This window comes from Cebidichthys violaceus, unplaced genomic scaffold (assembly GCF_023349555.1).
Source record: "Cebidichthys violaceus isolate CVI_PGR_0920_01 unplaced genomic scaffold, fCebVio1.0.p SCAF_23, whole genome shotgun sequence".
In the NCBI taxonomy this organism is placed as follows: Eukaryota; Metazoa; Chordata; class Actinopteri; order Perciformes; family Stichaeidae; genus Cebidichthys; species Cebidichthys violaceus.
The window spans coordinates 3044968-3064726 of NW_027176406.1; the positions used below are offsets into that span (position 1 = coordinate 3044968).

The 19759-nt window shown below is 40.1% G+C and overlaps 1 protein-coding gene across 1 annotated transcript; it reads left to right on the forward strand.

Moving 5' to 3' along the window:
* The first annotated feature begins 752 nt into the window (after window positions 1-752).
* dhx58 (DEXH (Asp-Glu-X-His) box polypeptide 58) lies at window positions 753-4951 on the forward strand. The gene is made up of 12 exons (XM_068718813.1): window positions 753-841; window positions 1026-1216; window positions 1316-1520; window positions 1646-1836; window positions 1947-2060; window positions 2254-2386; window positions 2519-2701; window positions 2816-3066; window positions 3177-3488; window positions 3577-3767; window positions 3875-3968; window positions 4078-4951. The coding sequence occupies exons 2-12, from the start codon at window positions 1040-1042 to the stop codon at window positions 4261-4263; spliced, it is 2037 nt and encodes a 678-aa protein (XP_068574914.1). The 5' UTR covers window positions 753-841; window positions 1026-1039; the 3' UTR covers window positions 4264-4951.
* The last annotated feature ends 14808 nt before the right edge of the window (window positions 4952-19759 follow it).

Below are 19759 nucleotides of genomic sequence, written 5' to 3' on the forward strand. Positions count from 1 at the left end.
ATATAAAGCTTAGTGGATGTTAGCATGTTGCATATATGGATGTTAATATTTTTTTAATATATATATATATATATATATATTGTTATGTATAAATACAGAATTTCAGAATTTTTATTCAGGTTATTGATATTTCTGTGCATCTGATTGCTCCAAAAGCAATTTACAATATGTTATTCTACATTACTGTATCACTCTAAAGAAGGTGGTATAAGTGTAAATGTATATAGCTTCTTTCAAATTCCAATGTTTAGCTTGACTTGAAATTTACTTTACCCAAGTCCTGCAAAACAATGACTTGCAACTGAAATCAAAAAGTTTATGCGGGCAGAACAGATCCAGTTACATAAGTTACAGTTAAAGCAGACATGGGAATTTCCTGCTTCACCACAAGCAACAATAGTAAGTTTTGTTTTCCTGATGGAATGATGAACAAGTAGGGCCCGTTTAAGGGGTAAGCAAAGACTCAGGACGTTTTCAAGACTCTACAAACACACCTCGGCTGTAAGCAACTAATTGAATAAATACATAGATAGAATATACACTAAATATAGAAGTGGGCCTAAAAGTGGCTTTATTTAAAAAAGAAAAGAAAGAAAAAAAGGTTTTGAAATAAACTATTGTCTTTGTAGTTCAGGCTTCCCCTGTCACTGCATGAAGAAGTATATCTGTTGTTCCTCCAGAGCCTCCCTCAGTAGCAAAACCCCTCAGAGTTCAAACAGCTTTTACTTTCGTTTTCCTGTCTCTACATCACACAGCTGATCAGCAGAGTTTAAAACCCCATGACTGACACTCTGTGACTGTAGTGGACCAGGAGAAGCTGGAAACACCACACAGCTGAGCGGTGAGTAAATAAAGGCTGACTTTTTAACAGCTTAAATATACATGATGCACGGCTTCTCAGATTGCTTGTTTGTTTTCTCTCAGCAACTCTACTCTGATCCAGCCCGACTTTATTGTGTTATTGATCTTTGATATACTGGTATGATCTTGTGTCTATATTTTAATTCTGATGTGTTGTCAAACAGGAGGGAAGTGCAGGATGGCAGAGTTAGGACTGCGGTCATACCAGGAGGAAGTGGTTGAAAAGGCTCTTCAGGGAGAAAACATCATCATCTGGCTACCGACGGGAGGTGGAAAGACCCGTGCTGCCGTCTATGTGGCCAAAAAACACCTGGATAAAACGCCACAGGCTAAGGTGGTGGTCCTGGTAAACAAGGTACACTGAAGGCACACAGCAGACAGGACAGAATCATCATAAAAAGACTTCCAGTGTGGCCAAAATACAATGCGTTTTATTTGAATGTATTCTATATAGGTTCACCTTGTAGACCAACATTACACCAAAGAGTTCGAGCCTCACCTGGGCCGTGACTACACCCTGGTGGCAGTCAGCGGGGAGAGTAACGAGAAGGACTTCTTCGGGCCAGTAGTGAAGAAATCAGACGTGGTCATCTGCACAGCACAGATCTTGTACAATGCTCTGACTAACATGGAGGAGGCCAAACATGTTGAGCTCTCAGGTCAGTAGGAGTGAGCTTTAACGTCCATGATTAGATTGTCGGGATGACTGGCTGAATTGATGAAGGTTTTCTAATTGAGTCGCACATAGAAATTGTACCCATGATGCATTCATGCCTCCCTACAGATATTACTCTACTGATAATCGATGAGTGTCACCACACCCACAAGGACTCAGTCTACAACAAGGTGATGGCTTGCTATGTTGAGAAAAAGTTGAAAAGAGAAGAACCATTGCCACAGATCTTGGGTCTCACTGCCTCACCAGGAACAGGGGGCGCAAAGACCCTGGAAAAGGCGGTTGATCATGTACTGGAGGTCAGGGTTTACCGATTCATCTTTGGTTTTTACTGAATTTGTCACTAAAATTAGATATTCTGTCTGATCTCCCACAAGTGTTTTCATCTTCATCTTTCTGTCCTTCTCAGATTTGTGCCAACCTGGACTCAGCCATAGTTTCAACTAAAAACTATGTCTCCGAGCTGAAGCAGAACGTACCGAGACCCGTCAAGAAGTTTGACATTGTGGACAAAAGGCTTGAGGTAAACTACATTTGTTCTTTACTCTTTAAAACAACTAATGTTTCCAAATAATAACATATTCTGTGGTAGACAGCAATCCACCCTAATCTAATAAATGGACCTGGGCACACCAAGATAAATGATTTTTATTTGGAATGGCTCAAAACAATGTAAAAGTTGGTATATTTACGTAACATAACATTTGTTCTTCTAGGATCCATTCGGGGATCATCTTAAGTGCATGATGCAGATGATCCATGAGTACATGAACGTTCCTCCTGACTTCACTCTGAGAGAGTGTGGCACACAAGAGTATGAGGCAGATGTGGTGATACTAGAGCAGCGCGGTAGGAACCCATTTTAATTTTGAATGTGATCACAAGGAGAACACAATTGAAGCAAATGAAATGTAAAATCAAATGTGTGGAGAAAGCAATGCTTCTGTTGATGCTGATACATAATGTGTATATTTGTATCAGGAGTGAGAGAGGGCAAGAGACTGCTAGCACAATGTGCTCTCCACCTCAGACAGTACAACGATGCCTTGCTCATCAACGACACCCTGCGAATGATGGATGCTTATCACTCCCTAGAAGGGTTCTACAACAAGTTTACCACAGCAATTGATGGAACAGACTTCTTCCTGGTCGGACTTTTCCAAGGTAAGAATCCAAAAAGGATAGTTACATGTCTTATTTTTATGCACACGACTTATATGTTAAGCTCACAATTTTGTCCATACAAGCAATAATTAATATCACTGTCCTTAAACACAGAGAACCAGGTGGAGCTGCAGAAACTGGCAAGAGATTCTCGCTATGAGAACCCGAAGATGGCCAAACTTGAGAGCACTCTGCTGAAACTGTTTGGTCCAAGTGTGAATTCAAAGGGAATCCTCTTCAGTAAAACACGTAAAAGCATCTATTGCCTAAACGACTGGGTCCTCCACAATGAAGCCTTGCAGAAAGCTGGCATCAAGGCAGCCATCCTCACCGGGGCTGGCAATGGTGGCACTTACATGACGCAGGTATGTTCACACACATTCCCTGAGCATTAAGTCATTCCAATTCAGTCACAACTTGTCTATAGATGGGTTTCTGTTTTTCATGACTCAGTCCTTACATGCTTTCCTCGCAGAACGAGCAGGCAGACACGATCCGCAATTTCCGCAAAGATACTGTCAACCTCCTGATCTCCACCAGTGTGGCCGAAGAAGGCCTTGACATCCCCGAATGCAACCTGGTGGTACGCTATGGACTGCTTACAAATGAGATTGCCCAGCAGCAGGCCAGCGGACGTGCCAGAGCAAAAAACAGCCAGTACTCAGTGGTCGCCGAGAAAGGGGGAAAGGAAGTGAAGCGGGAGCTCACCAATGACTATCTGGAAGAGCTGACAAAACAAGCCATTGCCAAGGTCCAAGAGATGAGCGTCCGAGAGTTTCGCACAAAGGTGAGGCTGCGGTGCTCTGTACATCTTCATCCTTTTCTCTCATTGCTTAGTGTTTCTGCCATCACCTTTTGTTCGTCTTTGTTTCCAGATTACTGGGCTACAAACGCAGGCAGTTACTTGCAGAAAACTTGCAGAAGCACGCAAACTAGAGAAGAGGAGTCGCAACACAGCTGATAGCGTCCAGCTCTTGTGCCGAAACTGTTTAACGTCTGTGGCCTCAGGCAGTGATATTAAACTTCTTGACAACTCGCACTATGTCAATGTCAACCCTGACTTCAAGTGAGTTGAACTCGTTGTGGTGTAAGAGTACATGCAACACCAAATGCAGGCTGAAGTGTTTACAACATGTCTTAACTGCTCTAATCGCGACTGATCTTTGCTCTCAGGAAACACTACAAAGTCGGTGGAGAAGTGATGCTGGAAAAGAGTTTTGAGGACTGGGAGCCCGGGCGTACGATCAATTGTAGCAAGTGCAACCAGGTACAGTGGGTCCTCTGCCAATTAAAGTTCATTTGAAACTCAGAAAAAGACTCAATCAACAGCGCTGATCTGGGTGGGATGTCAGTTTTATTCTTCTTTGAATTCACAGGACTGGGGATTTGAGATGAAGTACAAGAAGGTTGCCCTGCTGCCCAATCTAGCCATTAAGAAATTGGCCCTGAAGACCCCTGAAGGCAGTACGACTGTGAAGAAGTGGAAGGATATCCCTTTCACTGTCGAGGACTTCAGCTTTGAAGAGTACTGCCGAGACAACTTCCCTGACCTCCTTGATTGAGACACCAGCAAGAGAGCTCTGTGTAGGTTTCCCCCCCTACTTCTCCCCTACTTCACATTTACATCTTTATCTTCTATTGGTGTTGGATTACCTTTGCTCATTTAGAGAAAGCGTCATTGTATTGTTAAGGTGCTTGTATACAAACACAGGCTTTTTAAAAAATTCACTCCTCACGTGCTTGCATTAATTTGTGCTGCCGGGCCAGTGAGGCAGCCGTGTGCTGAAAACCCGTTATGCATCAATCATGCTTGAAATTAGCATGACAGCTTTGTTTATGCCCAAGGTCCTAACTCCCGTTGCATGTTTTTGTGCGTATTTCCTCCGCTTCATGCCAAGTCAAGCACAGAAACAAAGCGCACAATGAACTCTGCTGTAAGATGAACCTTAACCATCATGAACACTCGACATGTCATCACGAAGATGAACTCTTTTAGCTATTTTGAGTCATGTTTTTAATTAGTAACTTACTTTTCACAGTAGATGCATGCATATATGTCTGTGGTACGTGGATATTGTGTATGCACTGATAATATTTGATGTACTTATTCAAGTGTTTTACAGGATATAAACACTTTCATTTTATTTTGTTGCTGTATACTATTTTATAACAACAAATGATGGACAATATAAATCAACTTTAACTGCAGAGATGACATTTTAATAAACATTCCTCTTAAAAGGACAAACAGATCTTTCGTAATTATTCTTTGCACTTATTAACCACTAGGTGTCAGTGTTGATTAGCCAATCAAGTCATTTCTCTACTTCAGACTTGCTGTAAAAATGCAGTTGAGGCAGACAAACGTGTAACTCTCTTCTCACACTCCCCAAACTTTGCGGTTATATCCTTGTGCTTCAATAGAGCGGCTCATTGTTTGCTAGTAGGAGATGGTTGATTACAGCCTCCGGATATGTGTATGTGACATCTGGAAAAGGAAAAACAATATACTCAGTTGACAGGAAAAGGACGTTTTTCCGTGCATTAGTGCTGATGCAAACAGTGGCTATAATAATGTAACTGTGTCTTTGTGCGTGTTTAGGTAGTATGATGTAAAAAAGATGCTTAAACCACAACGTCTGCGAGAGCTTCTCTTTGTAGAGTGAGTGAAATATTTTGACTGCCTCAGCTCACTATGCTCCTTCTGCATCAATGGATCAATACAGGGTTATGTATTCCAGCTTGGATCATTTAACACCATCTACACAGTCCACATAGAGGAACAGTTGTATCAGACTTGCAAATGATCATTGAACATACCGGCTTCAAAGATATATTTTACTGCATATTAACTCCTCAGCTTGATTTAAGCAATCCCCAAAAGACAGATTTAGCCAGCTAATCGCGTAAAACAGTCTCTGCTGAAGATATTTACAGCTTAATTTTGCTGCTGTGTTAACATACTGTACATGAATCAAGCTTGATATACAGCAGCACAGCTTCGGCTATATAATGAGCAGTTTCCAAAACAAACTCAGATTATGAAATAAAATCAACCGTGGGGAAGCCATTCATTTTAGGCTGGCAGCTGTATTTGGTAGATCCACTTTTGACCTACGCAACACATCTTGTGTATTTCTGGGCAAGACATGATGAGGTCAACCTCACTGTGTCACATGTGCCGTAATCCTTTCAAAATCTGGCAGAGAGCTGGAGTCAGTAGTGCAGCCATGGATGTAATCACGCTAAAACAGGCTCTGTTCCGGTGTCATGCTTGATTCTGATTCAGGCAGGCGGAGTGGAGCCGTACAGTGTATGATTTACTCTGATCAGACTCAGGCTCCATAATCAACGCTGATTACTTCCTTTTACTTCCCAGCTCAACACCCCATGCATCTTAATTGCAATTAGCTCTCTTCTGAAATTAAAGCAGCTTGGAGGAGTTGCGCAAAGGATGATAGCATGGTGTGTTGTGTAGGTGTGTGTGAATTTAGGTGATGCACATATAGACTCACATTTATAGTATGGCCTCTTGTCATATAGGTATCCAGGCCACATATGACTAATCCGTCTAGTGTATATGTCCCATTTAAAGAGCACTACCAGTCTGTTTCTAAATTCCTTGGTTTGCTGAGGGAAAGCACGTCTTACAGCTCAGAGGCTGACATCATGTAGGATCTTATATGCACACAATAACTAAAATTTCCAATATACGAGGCAACAACTTTCTAAATCGTGACATGACTTTGTCCAATTCATATATCATTAAAAATGTGAAAGTAAGATGGAGCACGTTTAGGGATCCTCTTTGTGTTGGGGCATGTTTAAACAAAATAAAAGCTACGGGAAACTCAGGACTAATTGTGTTGGTGCTAACACGTTAATTAGAGCTGTAATGATTAGGTGTGTAATCGACTAGTTGTTCAACAGAAAATTAACTATTTTGATAATCGATTGTCATTTTCAGAGCAAAAAAAATGCCCAAACCTGTCTTTTTATCAAATGTGAGTACTTGCTGCTCTTTTTTGTTATATAGGAGTAAAATTAATGTATTTGGGTTTTAGACTGTCGGCTGAACAAAACAAACAATCTGAATGTCACCTTGGGAAACTATAATGGGCATTTCTTTTACTATATTCTCACATTTTATTAACAAAGTGATTATTTATTAATTGAGAAAATAATTAGCAGATTTTTTTATGTGTGATTGACAATCTTTTGCCTAATTATGACCTATTTGTAATGGAGGCTATGTGATCTGAGGACCTGTGTTGAACTATGCAAAGACGGCAGCAGAGCCTTGTCGAGTTATCACAATAAAACAGGATACTGAGTGAAGAGTTCAGCTCCTAAACACAAAGCAAACTGAGCTAAACAACACACAGAGCATGACACGACGCGGCGGGACTCCAGCTCCGTAGTTGGCATCTGGTGGTGAGTGTTTCCAAATGAACTGCGAATTGGCACCATTCCTTCGATAACGCCACGTGATTTACTTTTACAGCTGTAACGTTGGTTCTGGGAGATCTGTAACGATAAACTGCTTTTCGTAAAAAAGCTTTAGTTTTCAAAGTGTACTCTGACCGTGTTGTCCCATTCGTGGTGTTGTGTTGAATCAGGGTGACGCACGTGCAGCTGGTGTGCCACAGGTGTGTTGATGACAGTCTGTCACGAGCATAAACTGAAGGTTTTTGCTGTGTTGCTATAGTCTGTTGTCAGAGATGGGCAGTATTTCCATTACTTTTATTTGAAATATGTATTTAAATTCCTTTTGAGTATTTTGCCATTTGTATTTGATAGGGCCGATAAAAAATCTAACGTAATTTGTAACAAAATACTTTAGAGTGGAGTATTTTTGTATTTAAAATACTCAAAATACTTTCTCCACGAATCAAAAAACAGTTCACGAGTTCAGTCTTCAGATCTTCAAGTTCAAAGGATTGTCTGTCAAGGTAAATATTTTATCTGAGTGTGACAAATGTCAACTAGCTTGATGTATAATGTATGTCTGGGTCTGGCTACATAGCCTATTGTATGGTGATGGTTATAATATCAAGCTAGCGATCGATGCTAACATGCTAATGTCGCTAGCATGCTGTCTAGGCTAGTGCTTAGCCAGTGTTTAGCAAGTTCAGTGGAGTAGCTAGCTATAGGAAGAAGGAGATTGGGAGCTTGTATGTTCATGATAACCTTATCAAGAGATGTCTGACCATCTAATCTTACTGTATTACAAGTTATGCTGTATCTTCTCAATGTGAATGTCATAATATCAATTACTGGCAGATAATATAGTTCACAGTTAGCCAGGCTATGACAGTAGACAGTTTGTTCAAAAAAACTAAAAAACATTAAATATCCAATTTATTTTATTTAAAAGGCGTATTATGAAAGTATTCTTAGTTTTATTATGTCATACATTCTACAGTTGGCCAGGTGGACAACATGTCTCAGTACAGTCATTTATTTAGGCTCTTTTCCTGTGTACAACTGGTTTTAATTCTATATTTTTCTTTTATAGTATACATAGGCCTAATGTGTGATGCTATTCATGTGTGATGAATATTTTCTTGTTGATACAAAGCCAAAGTTTATGGGCTGTTAAGTCCCATTAATAAAAAAAAAAAAATAAAAAAAAAATTAAATATATATATATATATAAATAATCAATCAAGTTGTTGTCTTTTAATAGCTTTGCTTAGTTACACTGACATTCTGTGACTGTTCTTCCTTTTTATGGGGTTCACCAGAGCTTTGTGTACATTATATATATATATATATATATATATATATATATATATATATATATATATATATATATAGCCAAAACCTGAATGCTCTGCTATACCAAATTGTGAGAAAACGGAAAATCCACAAAAAAGTATTTCTTATTTTTTAAATACAAAATACATGTATTGTATGTTGTTACATTTTCTGGCACCAGTATTTTGTATTTCATTTTAATACATTTATTTGAGGGGTATTTTGTAATTTGTATCAAAATACATTTTGATGTATTTTTGTAGTGGGCCTGTTTTGATTGTACATGGTTAATACACTGTTGTCATCTGCCTGAAACAGAAAGTGCATGGTTCAATGGCTCACATTAATGGAAACCTCGACCAAAATTGTTTTGTTGGCCTATTTCAACCAATAAATGATTACTTGTGACCTTAGTGCAGGCAAGAGTTGTGAGCAGTTCAACCAAAGAGCATTTTTTCCCCTTACTCTGGTTCATTTGAAAGGTTTTAAGATGCCTGAAGTCCACAATTTAAAAAGCAAAAAGTCAGCAGAAAAGTCAGCAACAAGACAAAAGTCTACAGCCAAACTAACAGCTCTGCAGGCTGTTGGTAGACTTTACTTGGACACAGTGGTGACATGTTGACAACACAAACACACTGGTGTTTAGATTGTATGATGTCTACCATCTTCAGCATTATGTTAACATGCTAAGCGGTCACCCATATGTTCCCAGGGTCTTATGTTCCTGATTTAAACTAGTAATCAGTACTGGTAACTCGTAATTGGTACTTAAGATTGGTAAAAGCTATCCTCACAGTTTGAATTGCAAAAGAACAAAGGGACATTGCTGTTTCAAATGCAATTAGAATGGTAAGCCACCGTGAAGATATCAGTGTCTGAAGTCAAGAAAATATTTCTTTTGCCGATTTGAGGCCAAAGGTTTCAAGGAGTATTTCATCAGTCGGCTATAAACTGAAGATGGGCAATTTCAACATATTTACCAAAAGTAACATTTCACCTAGGGAAAATCTTTGATGGAAGTGCTGTTACATTTGCAGCAATTTGGGCATATTTTTGGGGGGCATAAGTGGTTTTAATTGTATATTTTAAGCTGCTTAGAGATTGTTTTAGAAGTTTAATATATATATATGACTTTTTTAAACAAGGAAGTACTGTAATCAGTCTGTGCATAAAATGAATGTAAGGCAACATTTGGAGTGGACTACAAAGTCCATCACTAGCTCAATTTCCTGGCTGCCGACAGAAATCACACCTGTCCGGCCAGTGTCACACATGAAGTAAGTAAGACAAACACACGGCCAACAGTTGCTTCCTGCTTGTGTAGTCGACACACACACACACACACACACACACACACACACACACACACACACACACACACACTCTCTCTCTCCAGGACAGAGACAATGTCAGCCACAAATATGTCGTACAGCACAGTGAACCGGTCACCAGGACGGGCATTTCCTCTGGGACCGTTCTGTTTGCTAGCCAGCTGCTTGTGCTGTCAGAGAGTTGCTGTGTTGCTTGTCGGCCCCGTTGTCGAGGCGATAGGACTTCACAGACTCTATTCTCCTGGCAACAGCAGTGGTTCAGGCTACTTTCAGTAACAAGATGGATGATGACGTTTACCTTGGCCCACTGTATGTTGTTATGTATATCACTTGTGCATATTTGTAGTTCAAAGTGGTTATCAAGCGGCCGCCCAGTCTCTGCGGATGTTTGTGGTCATGTGGTTTGTAGGAAGTGTGGGTACCTCTGACATCTCTGTTGTGTAATGACCTCTGTTGGTGCAGTCGTGTCTTCCCTGCCACCAAAAAAGGGTGAATTCAAGATGGTATTTTAATTTTACGCAAAACATTCCTTTCTAGGTTTTAATTTCATGGTACGTTCCTTTTTACCGCCCGGATGCTTGAAAACATGTTTGTGTTAATTTTCCGGGCTACATGAAAGCAGTTATAGTACGCAAAGGGTGCATCTTTGTCAGCGCGCGTCTCCTTTGATTGAGGATGTCGCTCTCTGAAGTGGACTGGATCTCTGGTGTCGGTGCCAGAGTCAAGAGTTAGCCTATTTCATGCTTTATTATAGAGCAGATAAAAGAGAATCTTGCTGTCTGCCACTTTGTGGCTGGGCTTTAGTTTGCTCCTCACATGTCTCGTCCCTTTCTTCTGTCCTTCTTTTGACAGCGCTGCCTGCTAGATTATTAGATACTCAAGCATGAACCCCCAATAAGTTCTTCATCAGGATCTTTGACTCCCCGCAGATTGTTCGGTTGTTTTACTATGGCAAAAGAATTCCCTCTAAAAACCCCAAACAAGTGTAGCTTTCTATGTTTTAGTCGATAAAACAATATGACATATCAGCAGTATAAATATTAGTGCTCACATCGAAATTTCTGGGAGAAGTAGATGCTGACTGAGTTATGATCTTAAGTAATCATAGTGCTTCAGATCTTTATTGTAAGTGTGTGTCCATGTGCATAGCTGTGTGTGTATGGTTGGTTTGCTCTGCACTAAAATAAATGTGCCGTTCTGTCCTCCCTCCTCCGTCTCTGCCATTGACTGTGGTTTGTGTCACTCTAATCCCTGTTATTAATCCATGTTGAGTCATTCAGGCTGGAGGGGATTATTGTGGACTCGTATGACAGCCCACAGTTTTTCATTTACTCTTCTCTATGCTGACGATGGAGGATGATTGTATGTGTGACGGTTAACTGAATGAATTCAATTCAATTCAAATCAGCAACAACTTTCAGTTTGAGCAGAAACAATTAATTGATCTACAGATAATTAATCAACAATCAATTGTTTCTTTTAGAAGCACAAACAAAATTTACTTTTTGTCATTTTCAAATATTTGCTTGTTTAAATTTAATTACAATATTTGACAAAACAATTCAAAAATGTTTTTGTATTAATTATTTTATTATTATTATTTATTTAATTTTATTAAATATGTCTGGGAAACTGACAAATAACTTTCACTGTTTTATGACATTTTCTAGACCAAAATAATAAACAAATCTGCAGTTTGATCGATAATGAAAGGAATTGTTAGTTGCAGCCTTACTTTAGTGTTCGATACACCATGAACTAATTTAAAAAGCCAGCATTCCAGCTTGTCAAATATGTATATTTTCTGCTTTTCTCTTTTATATATCCTTGTCAACTGGTTATCTTTTGAGTTTTGTACTGATGGTTGGACAAAAAAAAAAAGATAATTTGAAGACATTACTTTGGGTTTTAGAAACGATGGTTCACTATTTTTTGCTTGAATGCTTGTCAGATTGTTCAATAACGGAAATTATTGTTTCAGAAGACACTGTATTCCAACATGGTCGCTTGTTGTGACTGTGGAAGAGTTCTAAAACTGTAAATGTGTATTTAGCTGCTAGCTGCGAGAGTCCTCATTCTCCTGGTAAGGCCAGGGCTACTTTTCATTGGCTGAAACAATTGCACTCACAAGAGGAACCCTAAAACATTTGGCTGAAACAGGCCCTGAGCTTGGTGCTAAGGGTATCGATTATGCCATGAAAACCTCACCAGTATGAATCAGTCAAGGCTTAGACATGCCAGTTTGTTGTTTAAAAAAATGTAAATAAAAAATTGAAGCAGCCATAAATTGATCCGACAGAAAGAGAGAAATAATGAAAACGGAACGATAGGGACACAAAAAGTGAAAACATATATATATTTTTTAATTTTAGATTATAGAAGGAGAGCTATGAATACCTTAGAGGGAAGAAAGTGGGAGGCTGAATTAGAGAGGAGGAACAGCAGCATTTGTCCTGAATATGTCCGTACAAAAGTGAAGTCATTCAGGACACAAGTCAGACTCACAGAAATCTGATGTAAACAGAAAGAGACGACGACGACGACGACGACGACGACGACGACAAAGACAACGACAACAACAGTCTCATAGGGCCAGTTGATAAACAGTGTGACAAACCCCAAGCAGCTCAGTCAAACCTAGAAAAAGCCTTGTTTCCGTGTTCCAGTTGGAGCCAGAGATAAGTAGAGGGCTCATATAGCATAAAAAGATTTCTACAGATTTATGAGGCTCCGGCACAGCAAGGTATTGATCCCTTTCCCCCATCTGAGCCAGGCAAAGTAGAGTGGAGGCTACCTCAGAATGATTTACTTACATTCTGTATTTTGGGTTCGTAGGTTGTGTTTATTTCCAGATTAATTTACTGTAGCTGCAGAATAAGAGGTTACCAGAGTTACTGTTACAAAGGGCAGCAATAGAGGGTCAAGTACGAAATAGAAACACTGGAGGTGCTCGCAGCAGTGTCTGTAGATTATCCTGAGTAACAGGACATCTGGAAAGATTTATCGCTGTTGTATTTTTAAGCTACATTTTTAGTGTAATTTTCAGTCATTTTAGCATTGCACACTAAATTCCATTCACCTCTATTGAATTTGGGTGCTAATACAATCACTGAGCGTGAGTGTAAAACGATTGTTTTAAATTTAAAACATTTAATGTCAAAAGAGTTAGCTGATGGCTGAAGCCCTCCCTGTAGCAGTTGTCTAATCATAGCGTTGCTAGTATGTCTTTGTCCAGCTAACCAGTGTGGCCAACTTGGCAACTTTTTGCTAGATTTAGGGACTTTTCAGACTCTTAGTGACTTAATTTCTAAAAAGCGTCAAGCAACAAATTTAGCGACTCAGTGAATAACAAAAAAATATATTCAAATATACTATATTGTAATTGATTCCCATGCATACTGCTCAGAGTTATCTCAGTCCAAAGCTCTTCTGCCTACATCATGGACTCTCTCCTCCTCTTGTGTGTGAAGGCATGCGACTGTCGACTACCGACTGAAGTTTTTAACCAAGTGCTTCAAAATGTTCTATTGTCATTGTGGTCATCATCACCAAGAACAAAAACAACAGCAGCAGCAAAATAACAAATGGAGCCATCGATCACGCCGTGAGAGCAGCAGGTCATGGGCTGCAGCTTTCCCTAATAGAGGCACTACATTAACTGCTTGCGAGTTTTGACAGATCCAATTAGAACGAGCTCCATACCTCTTCCACTGCCCTGCCCTCCAAGCAACCCTCACGGAGGCAACTATATGGCAGCATCATGGCATCCCCAGTCTGACTGGTCTCTTTGGGCTTCCTTTGGTGTATCATAAGTAGATGCAATAGCAAGCAACGCTGTTCAATCTTTGTTTCTGTTGTTTTTCTTGGCTTTTGGTAATCATACACTGAACATACAGTATATTATGCAAAAAGCATGTTTCCACACTGAATACTTTTAATGCTGCCCCCCCCCACCCCCTTTTCCACATCCCTCAAGATGTCTATTCTTGTCTTTAGTAAAGCTGCTTTTCTCTCGTCTATCCATAAATGTCCAAATGATAGGTTTTGTGTCTGAGGAGAGTCATGCTTCACAAGATGGAGCACAGCAAAACATCTGACTCCTGCCAAGGAGAGGAAACAAAGCAGGCTCATTTTTGCAAAATCTATTATTTTGTCGTCATCTGAGGCCTGCTTTCTTTGTGTACCCCTCACTCTCCCTCCAGCCGCAGTCCTCCCTCTCAATTATTCCTGAGCAACAACGCACTTGTCAATCTTTTCCCTTTTCAATAGCTAATGGTCTATTCTATCCCCCTCTGCCCAACAGTCAAGCCAATTATTGCGATCAAGCTGTTGAAAGTCATTTTCAGTCGCAGCGGGAGGGCAGTGCCAGACCGACAGCGTTGACTCTCTATATCCATTGTTAAGGTAGGAACAACACTGAGTAAACTAAGGTAAATTAGCCCGAATGGATCCAGAAGTAATTTTATATTTGGACCATTCAATTATGTTTTTGTGTGCATCATTTCCTTGTTATTTCTTGTCTGTCACACAATGTGTGTGTGAACACATATGTGCGCTTTTGCAGTCACATTCTGTGGAGTGAATCAAAATGACTTGTCAGTGTGAGTACGAGAGGAAAACACAGAAGAAATCACGATAGTGTTTCCTTGACACTCAAAACGCCAATGTTTAGGGGGGTGGGCCTACAACCGCGTCTCACACACAGAGCGATGAGGAGAGGGTGAGCCCCCACCCCGACAAAGCTTGGAATATTCACAGTTGATAACTACCGAAATACAGGAGCCCAGAAAATGGTGCTCGGGAAAAGCTCTAGCATTGCGTATTACGGTCCATAGAATTGTTGTATGTGAATTTAACCCTTCACTTAGCCCCGCCCCCCCTTCTGCTGCATCGTCCTGTCAAGCTGTCAGAGCTACCATGGAGCCCAGACTGTCACTAACTGCACTCACTGAATAAATATGATACATTTTCTGGTAAAATGAAAAAGGTATTTCAGAGAGAAGCAGAAAGAAGAGTCTACAATATGCTGTTTGAAGGGTATATCCAAGATGTCAAAGTGATTCAGCAGCAAAAACAGGTGGTCAAGCACTATGTGACTGGAATCCCATAATGCAAGATGTAAAGTGGGTATTTGACTTCCTCAAAATCAAACCTAGTAGAAAACATAACCTCTGTCGCAAGCGCAGTGAAAGATGATGAGTTGTGGAAGTACTGTTGAACAAAAATTGTGTATGAATGATTTTTCTTTCTTTTTTTTGCTGATGTGAGCTATCAAACCCCTCATGCAGGCCTTTGATGTGCTCTCCATTGTCTTGTGGAGCTGCAGGAAATTGAAAGGGAAGATCAGGGGAGTGTTAGCGAAGGAGAGAAGGGGTGGAGGACGGTAGTGACGTGCAGCACGACAGGGTTTTCTGGGATATGACAGACGGAAATGAACAGGCCCTGCATGACCTGCAGGAATCTTGCTCTCGAAATGTGAGGATGTATACAGGGCAGATAATCAAGAACGGTTGTTTTAGAAAACACAAGATCAAAGAAGTGATTTTTTTAATTAATTTTTTTTATTCACTAAAAGAAGGCTTAATATTTCTGTAGCATCGTTTCAAGCCCATGCCGCCTCCCAGCACTCCGTCTAAAGCTCTTCCATTCTAATTCAGAGAAAACACCAAACCTTTGGAGAATTACTCAAAACACACTCGCTCAGCCGTAAAAGAGCAGCTGTCCCTCGAGTGTTAAGAGTGACGTTTTAATGAATGCAGAATTTGATTTAAAGTTCTCTGTGACTTCAAGAAGGGTGAGAAGCTTCCTTTCTCTGTCATTCTCCTCAACACTGTAAGTGTTTTTTTCGTGTCTGTCAATGAACACACACTTTCCCATATTTCTTCTTGCGCTGATGAAATGTAATGACAGTACCAACTCCCTGTTTCAGGTTGGGGAGTACAAAGAGGTTTTAGGCAAGGTTAATGAGTCCATTTCTGCTCTTTTGTGAGTCCTTGAATTGAAAGTGGAATTAGCATTTTGTTTCAACATGGCTGTTTCCTATTTTGTGAATATATTTGAATATTTCAACCATATTCCATGAGTTTGTCCATTAGAGGCTGTAAATACAAGTCACTCATTGTTCTTCTTGTTGTTAGAGGTAGTATATTCATCAGCCTGTTTTCTACTGAATGAGATGTAATTTCTGTCCTAATAAATATTACTGCTTCTCCTGAAAACAAGCTTTTAATCACAACATATATGAATATTTCTAGCGAGATGGCTAATCACTACGGTAAAGGGAGCAATTTCATTTGAATTTATGTCGCTCAGCTTCTCCCTCGTGAGTCTCGAGTGTTTAAATGGTGAAGTGCGAGATGAATACAGAGGACACTGGAAGCAGTCCGATATATCAAAATATGGGAGCGCTGTTCATCTCCCCGCTGTTGTGCTCAGGTAGAAAGAGGTGTGAAGCGTGATGTGCAACATAGCAGGTCTGACCCGGGAAAGTGGGTTTGCTCTGGCGGGAAATGGCTATTTACGTAGCTGAAAATGGAGTGGGCCTTTCTGACATTTTCATAGCCCTGCAGGCAAGAGTAACCTTCAGCAGAAAACAGAACGATTAAAGAAACGGGAGGGGGGGAGGCAGAGCAAGAGGTGGGGCAGAAAGCAGGTGAAGTGATTGTATAGGAGAGCTGAAAATGATTGGAAACTGAGTTTCGGAGAAGAGACGGGAAGGAAATGAAGATGGACAAAAATAAAGAAAAATGATTTGGAGGTCATGCAGAGCTGTGAGGAGAGAATCACTGCCGCACATTTGACAGGTAGAAAATAAAGAACACAATGGAGGGAAATGCTGGACAAGGTTAACACAATTCTTGCATCTAATCTACACAAATAAGGTTCAATAAACAACATAGTTCAGTATTTTCCTAACAGCTTTACACATTGTTGCTCCTCTTCAGCACAGCTATCAAACCGTGCAAATCACTCAGCCCTGAAACGTCTGTGCTGATGTGACATGACGGAGAAATTATGCATGTATAAATCATGATAGCCACGCACAACAGTGCAAGTTAATATGTCAGTCTTCAGTCTCAATAGATTTGACATGATAATGTGCATCAAAGTGTCCTCTTCCCTATTATTGTCCTGGTGGGTGAACGACTGAATAATACCAGGTATCTCCATCAATTACTTGTGTCACACTGCGTTACCTCGACTTTCAATCACAGGTGCGCTCAAAATTTCTATATCTCTGTGGCACAAACTCAAAATGAAGAAAGAAAGAAAGAAAGAGCCGGACTCTGTATTAAATGAGTCATTGTTGAAAAGTATTTCAAGTTCTCTGCAGATGCATTTGCTATACCTGCAGTCTACAATGTAAGCAGCTCTGTGAGGCTGTACTTTGAGCTAAATGCTAACATGCTCACAATGACAACAACAACATGTTGACGTTAAGCATGTATAATGTTAACCATGTTCACCATCTTAGTTTAGTGTGTTAGCATGCTAACATTTGCTAATGTTACAGAGTAGGCTACACAAAGTACAGCTGAGGCTGATGGGCATATCATTAACAAGTAATTGACCCTTTGCAAAGTCCCGCCCCTCAAATGCAGACTGGCCAATCACAGCGTAGCATCGGGCCAGTTCTGACGAGATTCCGACAACTCCATAGACTCTATCGCAATTGTTTCAGATTTTCTTAATTTTCAGCTTGGTTTTGTGGATTTGGAGCTAGTCATAATTAAACTAAGTGTAATAGTAATACTCGTTAACCGGAGAGTTTGGAAGGAGATGTATACGTTTCTACAACGTTACGCTTCTATGTAAAAACCTGTTGAGTACGTTAGCACATCATGAACTAGCGAAAGCTTCTATGCTAAGCAAGCTAGCTACTTATGGTATACTGAATGCAAACACCTGCTGCTTTTGCCTTCTAATGATTGTAATAGTGAATAAAGACCTACACGACTTTACAGAAACAGTACTGTTCCTTAATTTGATAGTGAGGGGTCAATTGACCATAAACCAAAGTACTAATTGGAATGAAGATGGCGGTAGTCAGAGGATTACTAAAATCTGAATATACAGGCCTTATCGTCTGGGGACGATAAATGTCTGCACAAAATTGAATGACAATCCATCCAATAGTTGTTGAAATATCTCTGTCTGGACTGAACCAGTGGCACTGATCCTTCTACAGACACACTGACGTTACATTCCAGAGCCATGTTGCTAGCATGGCCAAAAAACCAGGAAAACACCCTGGACAGATTGCTTGTCCATAACAGGACCACCATGTAGACAAACAAATTCATACTCACACATATAAACGTTTCCACCTCAGACCTGCATGTCTTCAGGCTGTGGGGGGCTGTGGGGGGGAAATCAAAGCAAAAACCCACCAAGGCATGGCAAGAAAGCAAAAGGCAAAAATGGGAAATCAGAACAAAAATATTATAATTGTGTAAAATGTATTGAAGAAAAGCCTGTAGGGGACTCATTTCTAATCTTTCTCTATCTCCCACACATTTGTTCTCCAGATATAATTGTGCAAATCACCTAGTTTCCTGATGAAAATGTTACAGCGTTGCTGGGAGAATTTATCAGGCGATCATCAGACAGACGGGATTCAGGAGAAACTAGGAGAGAAAATAAATGATTTCCATGTGCCCGTGTAGCCAAAGGAGGACCGATTATATCAGTAGATGCAGCTAATAGACCATGATTATGAGCAGCCTCATTTCCTACAAATGACTCCTTTGCTGAGCCACGAGTGCTAGAATATATTATTTTTCTTGTATGTCTTCCTTTCACAGCATAACAATGTCACCATAATGAGAAACTTGGTAAAGGTGCAAATGTATTCAACTTATCTCTGAATTTTTTTCTTTGCTGTAAATCGGTCGCTCTGTCTCTGCCGTGTAATTAAGTGAGGCTTCGGGTTCATGAGCTTTGACTGCTTCATTACTTTTGAATAGGCCAAGATGTGCTGATATGGGGTGAGAATGAGATATCAATATGACCACCATTACTCAAGGCTTTATTAATTGTATTCTACCATTCACTGCATACTTTTCAGTCAGTATCCTTCTGAGGTTATACAGGGAATGGACATTTTTTTTTACATGATAATCATTTGGTCACTTACTCACTCGTGTTGAAGCCAAGCGTTGGTTTATTTAAAGCTCTAAATATGAAATATCAAGAATGACTATTTACTGTCTTATTGAAATAAATATACATGTATCGTCTTGTTGAAATCAACATACCGCCATAGACTGGAGCAGAAATACAAGCATTTGATGCTATATTGTCCCACAGGGAAGGTTAAATCTTCTAAATCTCTCTTCCTCTCGCTGCAACAGAGAGAGGTGGCATAAAAATGGCTCCCGTGCGTCACTTTGACGATTAATCCTGCTGAGACCCGGTAGGCAATCATCTATAACGTAAGTTCAAGAGTAAAAAAGCCCCATTCTCTACAAAGTTAAGTGTTTTTCTGGACTCTCAGCTGGGGTCATTGCCAAGACCCAGAAGATGAGAGCTTAACTGACTTTGTACAATAAACTATTTTTAGAGGTTACATGCAGAAATATGCTCACATAAGCTTTAATGCCAGGAGGTGAGCTTGCTTGTAAACTGACTTGTGCTCAACTCAGCAGCAGACTCCTCTGTGTAAAAGGTGTGGAAATAGGCATTTCTATACTTATTAATATGTATAGCTTTTGCTTTTTTGATGGCGTGTTGTGAAAGTTGTGAGGCTTTGTTTCTCTGCTGGTGCTGTTTCTCCCTCAATGGGGAAAAGAAATGCTATAGAGTCACCAGCAGCGCTGGGAGGTAAAGTGCCACGTTATAAATCACACAAAGCAGTTAGGCTGCTGTGGGTGTTGATATCATATGGCTGCAGTTACTCTCCTGCATTACCTTAAGGTTGTCACCGGTACTGATATATAACCTCGATATTTAAATGATAATGTTTAAA

Coding starts and splice junctions, on each gene's coding strand:
- dhx58 (XM_068718813.1), top strand. CDS start 1,040: ATGGCAGAGTTAGGACTGCGGTCATACCAGGAGGAAGTGGTTGAAAAG. Junction 1,837..1,946: donor CGGTTGATCATGTACTGGAG/GTCAGGGTTTAC, acceptor TGTCCTTCTCAG/ATTTGTGCCAACCTGGACTC. Junction 3,969..4,077: donor ATTGTAGCAAGTGCAACCAG/GTACAGTGGGTC, acceptor TTGAATTCACAG/GACTGGGGATTTGAGATGAA.